Below are 6,704 nucleotides of genomic sequence, written 5' to 3' on the forward strand. Positions count from 1 at the left end.
TGAGCTTGTTTGGAGAATGGCACTTAGTGTTTTAGCAATTGGGAAAAACTGTAATGCATTAATGCATGCGATTAAACAAAAAGAATGAACGCATTAATATGTATTAAGGCAATTTAATTCAAGAAACAGTGCTTTATCTCGGTGGTTCAGGCTTCCATGGCGTGCGCTAAAACATTTTGTCAGGTATTATTCCGATTAAAGCATGGTCACTTCCAAAAGAAATAAATATTCCATCGGGTTTTAGTTCTTTATTCTTGCTATTTTTGTGGTTTGGATCACTTTTTCACAAAAAGCAGACTGTTTGATCCGTGGTCTGGTGCCATATTGTACAAATACATTTTACCCGGTAAAACATTGTGATTAATCCTGATTAATCCCAACACAAAAGTACAATTTATCAGACTCTTTTTGTAATCGATTGACAAAGTAATACAAAATAAATGTTCTAAATGTATAGAGTTTTGTGTGTGATTTCATATTGGGATTATTCACAGATTATAAGTGGTCGGCAAATACTGAGACTAAAACAAAAATTATAGCGATTAATCGTGATTAATTTTTTCCAGGTTTGCGATTAATTTGCTAATTTTTTTTAATCGATTCCGGCCCTAGTTTTTGTTCATGGCTAAATCTCATATTCACTAAAGGAAATATGCTAAGAAAAAAACAGAATGTTTCTTGATGAAACTGGAACTACAGCAGTACTTAAAAAGAATATCTGTACATCCTTAGGACTATCTCATCTTATCTCGTCTCATCTCATTTTATCTTATCTTATCTTAATCGTAACTTTTATTTAGAGTTAAGTTCTTGTGTTTTTAGCATGTTATTTTTTCTGCTGTATTCTTCAAATGTTAAGCTGTGGATGGATGGAAGGTTCTGCTCATCAGCTGACTGGAACCTGGTCAGAAGGCCGGAAGTGGCCCACCTCTGACCTCTGACCTCCACTCAGCTGTGTGTGTCGGGACAGAACTGCGGTCCATTCAACAGTTCCCGGACGGGTTCGGCCCACGTGTGCAGGGAGGGGCCCTCAGCCGTCTCCTCAGGTGTGGTCGCCTCACTTGCTTCACCTGTCGGCTGGCCCCGCCTCCTGGGGGCGGTCGTCTCGCTGTTCAATGCTCCGGGAGTCCTCTCCGCCCCGGCGTTGGTCCCGCCCCACAGGCCGGGCTAAACGTGACGGCTGACGGGTTTCCAGGCCAGTTTTTCCGGCTCCCCAGAGCTTGTTCCTCCTCCCGCTTCCGGGCGGTCCAGAGCCGGCGGGGCGACGCGGGGACGGACGGCAGCAGCTCCGGACCGTCGGTGTGCGGGAGCAGCGATGAGCGCGCCAGCAGCGGGTGGGTGACGCGGGCCGAACGCCCGCCGCGGTTCGACTCCCTCTCTCGCAGCAGCACGTGGGGCCGTGGCGCCTCCCGTTTCCACGTGGAGGTAAACCGGGCTCGTGTGTTCCAGGTGAGAAGATGGAGAGCCACAGTCAGATGGTGGAGCGGCTGCGCGCGGCGTTCCGCTCCGGCGTGACCGTCCCGGAGGAGTTCCGCAGGACTCAGCTGACCAGCCTCATGAGCCTGATCAAAGACAACGAGGACCAGATCTCCAAGGTGTTGCACCAGGACCTCGCGAAGGTGCACAGACACACCACACTCACTCCACAGGCAGTGCAGCATCCCAGCTCAGCCTGAGGCCTCAGGAATGCCCGGAGGTCCATGCAGACCTTTCACTCAAACAATAGTATTCAAGGGCCAGCACATTCCTGCCGTCTTGTCTGCTTCATTCTGAAAGTCTCTTTTTCTTTTGCGCATTAGCCCAAATTCGAGGCCATCCTCTCTGAGATTGAGATCGTGCTCAATGAGCTGCACTACGCCATCTCCAACCTGGCGCGCTGGATGCAGCCGGAGTATGTGTCCAAAAGCCTGGTAGGTCCTGATCTCAGTGTGAACACCAATGACTGTATCAGAGAACTGGACAGAGCCAGTGTGACATCACACACAAAAAACTGTCTGCTTCTGACTCCAACCAAATAAAGCCCGTTTTTTTCCACGATATGGAGGTCGCCATATTGGAACCAGAGGAAGCAGTGACGGGTCCAAGTGGGTGTGAAGCTGCATTTACTAGTTCAAGTGACCAGTATTAAAGGGCCCGTACCATGATTATCAGTCTTGGAACGGTTTGGTATTGAACATTGTTTCATCCCTACATGGCATGGCCTCTTCTGTTTAAAGGTCTATGTAAACGGGCTTCCAGGTTCAAAACTCTTACCTTCACATATTACTATTATCTTTCAGGCTCTACGTACAAAATGCGTGGCCATTAAACGTGCAAACTTTCACCATCAAGACTCTGATTTGGTGTGACGTTTTCATTCACCGAAGCGTCAGTTGTTTAAAAGTTGAAGGAGAAATGAACAGAATTCCATGATACCAATTCTTTCACATATCGAAATCGAACAGAAGAAAGAAAAACCTGGAGTCACCAGACATTTCACACCAAACCTCTTCCATCCGTAGGTGGAAGATATAAAGTCGATGGCTTAGACCAGGGGTTCTCAATCTACGGCCCGTGGGCCGGATCCGGCCCCTGAACAATATCAGAGTCGCAATATTTTCTTCTCTTTCCCAATCTGGCTTTGAGATTGAGCCCCAAAATAATGTGACATTTTATCCCCTCCCTTCTACAGTCTGTGTCCCTATCCTAACCCCCACAGTCAAAGAGAACAGAATACAGTATTCTCTTTCTACACAGTTCATCTTTGACTGTGCCTAAAAACCTGGAGAATGGCTGCAGACAGTTAAAAGTAAACTGGGGCAAGACCATGAGGAGCTTTGAAAGCAGAATTATCAGGGAGACGGTGAATATCCCAGAAAAGGTTATTAATATTTGGTTGTGTGGCTTTGTGGAAAACCATAAATGTTTACATTCAGACACGTCCTGCGATTGCAGCTAACAGAAAACACTGTTAGCATCAATCGCAAACAGAACTCCTATCAGAAAACACTTTTTCTGTTAGCCTACAAAACAACCCCAGACACACATCGGTGAAGAAAAAAGTTCTGTGGCCATAACACAAGGAAAGTTTGGGGACTCCTGGCTTAGATTTAGCAAGCGCCTGTCAGACGGCGGTTTCTGAGCTCTTCTGTCTAAAGATCAGAGCTGCCACTGACCATTATTTTAATAGTCGACTATTCATCAATTATTTTTTCCAACTAGTCGACTATTAAATTAGTCGTTGTCTATTTTAATAGTCGATGAGTTGACTAATTGTGGCAGCTCTACTAAAGATGAGGTTCATGTCGCACTCGACAAGTTGTCGGATGGAATCAGAGGCATTTTCTTTGCTTTCACCAGAGAAGAAGGAATTGGATTTCAGAGTCTTTCTGTTGCCTCTCAGGCCACAAAGCTTGATGACTGCTTTATCCGGAGGGAGCCTCTTGGAGTGGTGCTGATCATCGGGCCCTGGAATTACCCGCTGCAGCTCCTCATCCTGCCCCTGGTTTCAGCCATCGCTGCAGGTACCTGTGCTTCTGGGACTGGAATGAGCCTGAAGGCGACATGTTCTTTGGTTTTCTGTCATTTTTTAATTGTTAACACGATAATTCCAGTAGATTCTGAAAGAGAAAAGTGTCTCACGCCTTCAGACTCTACTGGAATTATCATGGTAACGGTTAAAAAGTTACAGTATGTTAAATATTTAGTGTTTAAGCATCATCCGCGTCACCTCAGGCGTTGAGGGGTGTTAATGGGTCCATTTAAAAATGGAAACGCTCACAATACCGGACCAGACTGCTCAGTGGAAACGAGGCTTGTATGGTGGTGGTGGGCTAATGATGTGGGCTATTTTGCCCCCACTAAAGCAGGAGCCTCATTTCTCAACAGTGTTTGCTAAACTCCAAATAAGCCTAAACAACTACAAAAAGGCCTAAATTAGCCAAAGCAGCGAGCACAATACTGACATTTTAGTTAAACTCCAAATTACTCTTAAAAACCCTGTAGCTGACGAACATTTTGTTTGTATGATGTCTATAGCTGAAAGTATGCAGAAGTTCACAAGTTTTAAAGTGCACAAAGTTTATGAAGGATTTGAGCAATTCTTCATTTGTTTCCAATGGGGATCATTTTGGTCAATATTTAAAAAAACTATAACGTTAATGAATTCCAAAAATACAAGCAGCAATGTCCTGTAGAAGCTGAATGTTTTGATGCTAAGATTCCTGAAAGAGTGATTGAGTTTTTATGTGTCAAAATGTACAGAAAAGAGCAGGAGAGTCACTGTAATGTCAATGCTTTACAGCGGGGGTCAAACTCAATCACACAGGGGGGCAAAATCCTAAACACACCTGAGGTCGCAGGCCGAACAGGATCAACATTAATTGAACACATAAAACTACATTTCTAAAACTTTAAAACCGTAACTTTTTAAAAAAAAATCATGAACTAGATATATATCATCACCTGTGATAATGCTAGTGTGAATGCTGGAAGATGAATTTGGCTGCTGAAGATGATAGTGATGATAGCTGAAAATGCTGAAGCTGATAGCCAGCTAAAATATTAGCTAAATGCCAAATAAGCCTGAAAACTAATGTTAGCCAAAACAGCTAGCATGTAGCTGAATTATTAGCTAAACTTTAAAATGGCCTAAAAAAATCATAGTAAATACCAAAACAGTCCAAAAAGCTGAAGAATGACAATCTTTAGAACAGTAACTTTTTAACATAATTACGAATAATAAAAAGGCAGGAATATTATTCCAGAATAAATCAACTTAAACCTTAAATAACTTTCAATATTTTACTCCCCATAAAAATATATTTTGTCAAAATCATACAAGTTAGAAACAAACACAAGATAACATCAGGTCATTAATAACAATAACATAAAATAATCTGGAGGGCCGGATAGAATTACCCGGAGGGCCGGATCCGGCCCCCGGGCCTTGACTTTGACACATGTGCCCCACAGCATTCACACGATGAGAAGTGGAGAGATTCAGAGGCTTGTGAGTTCTGTAATGCGAGTCCATTTGATGATCAAACCGTGTTGTCAGCAGAATAACAAAACCAAAGTTAAGTTTCAGAGAATAGTTCCTCCTGACTCAAACCTTCAGTCCCTGATCCGTCTAACTGGAAATGGTCGGTGGATTACAGGCATCTGAATCACGACAGGCTGCACTTCTTAAGAACAATGCTTCTGCTTTGTGGCTTCTGCCACAGTCGGCATGTCATTGTGGCTGTCGGAGGTTGCCTCATCCTCAGAAGGCTGAAGCATTGTCTGCTGAGCCTGGGAGCAGAAAGAGGGAGTGTCTGCTCAGCAGCAGCTCAAACCTCCTCCTGCAGCTCACTGCCTTTTCCTGATCGGCGGGTCTGACGAGCTTCACGCTGCGTTTGCACGTGAAGGTTGATCCTCCGTCAGACTGAAACTGTTGTGACACGCTGCCCAAAGGAAGAGGCCGCTCATGCCGACGACGGGTCTCCTCCTGTGGACAGACTCGGCCAGTCTTTCAGGCCTCCGCAGGTAAATCCGTAAATGTGACGGCTGCTGTCTCTGCTCAGGAAACTGCGTGGTCATCAAGCCCTCCGAGGTCAGCAGTGCCACCGAGAGTCTGGTGGCCGAGCTCATCCCCAAGTACCTGTCTCAGGTGAGGCAGGAGACGAAGCAGAGCGTGCAGCTCCTCTGTGGTAACGCGTTTTGACCGTGAGCTCTGACCGCTGCTGTTCCTCAGGACTGCTACACAGTCGCTCGTGGTGGAGCTGAGGAGACCAAGGCGCTGCTGGAGAATCGCTTTGACCACATCTTCTACACAGGTGAAGCTTCATTCTGTCAGCACTGTATAGGAGCAGGACTGAAGACAAATGAGGGGGGGTGACCCGGACAGCACTGTGGAGTCATAGAAACTGTTCTCTTCTGTCGGCTTTTCGGGATGTCTGAGCCTGCAGGACCCGTGTTCCTCTGACCGTTCTGTTCTGACCCGTGCTGCTCTGACCCGTGCTGCTCTCACCCGTGCTCCTCTGACCATTCTGTTCTGACCCGTGTTCCTCTGACCCGTGTTCCTCTGACCCGTGCTGTTCTGACCCGTGCTGGTTCTATTGCCCTGCAGGCTCTCAGGCTGTGGCCAGAAGCATCGTGCAGGCGGCCTCCATCCATTTGACGCCCGTGACGTTGGAGCTGGGCGGCAAGTGTCCCTGCCTCATATATGGGAAGATAAACATCGCGGCCGCCGCCCGCCGCCTGGTGTGGGCCAAGTACTTCAATGTGGGCCAAAGCTGTGTGGCTCCAGACTATGTGCTTTGCACAAAAGCCGCCCGAGACGCTCTGGTACCGGCTCTGCGCGAGGTTCTGGAGGAGTTCTACGGGAAGGAGCCTAAGGAGAGTCCAGACTTGTCACGCATTGTGTCAGACCGACACTGGACTCGCCTCATGGAGCTGCTCAAGAAGACCTCTGGGAAGGTGGTTGTGGGAGGAGAGGCAGACCAGGAGGACAAGTACATAGGTGGGTCCAGAGGCCGGCTGGGGTGAAGGGGTGAGTGCTGAAGCAGACACCGCGGTCCGCCAGGGTTCTTCCCCGTGACGGGAAAAACTGTCTAAAAGTCTTGATGATCTGGTCACAAACGGATCATCAAGATCTGTTTGTGTCCTATTCAAAATGTTAGGGCGACACCTGTGCCAAGAGGTTGACTTTGGGATTTCTTTTTTTTTTTTTTTTTTTTTTTTTT

General features: G+C 46.6%; 1 protein-coding gene across 1 annotated transcript in view; it reads left to right on the forward strand.

The window, feature by feature from the left end:
* The first annotated feature begins 1,119 nt into the window (after positions 1–1,119).
* The window catches only part of aldh3b1 (aldehyde dehydrogenase 3 family, member B1), a 10,585-nt gene continuing 5,000 nt past the window's right edge, over positions 1,120–6,704 (forward strand). The window contains exons 1-7 of the mRNA XM_024291815.2: positions 1,120–1,334; positions 1,450–1,619; positions 1,800–1,910; positions 3,383–3,503; positions 5,544–5,629; positions 5,714–5,795; positions 6,089–6,481. Of these exons, the coding sequence (XP_024147583.1) occupies positions 1,316–1,334; positions 1,450–1,619; positions 1,800–1,910; positions 3,383–3,503; positions 5,544–5,629; positions 5,714–5,795; positions 6,089–6,481 (982 nt within the window). The 5' untranslated portion in view covers positions 1,120–1,315. The remainder of the gene's footprint in view (positions 1,335–1,449; positions 1,620–1,799; positions 1,911–3,382; positions 3,504–5,543; positions 5,630–5,713; positions 5,796–6,088; positions 6,482–6,704) is intronic.

This window comes from Oryzias melastigma, linkage group LG24, assembly GCF_002922805.2.
Source record: "Oryzias melastigma strain HK-1 linkage group LG24, ASM292280v2, whole genome shotgun sequence".
NCBI lineage: Eukaryota > Metazoa > Chordata > Actinopteri > Beloniformes > Adrianichthyidae > Oryzias > Oryzias melastigma.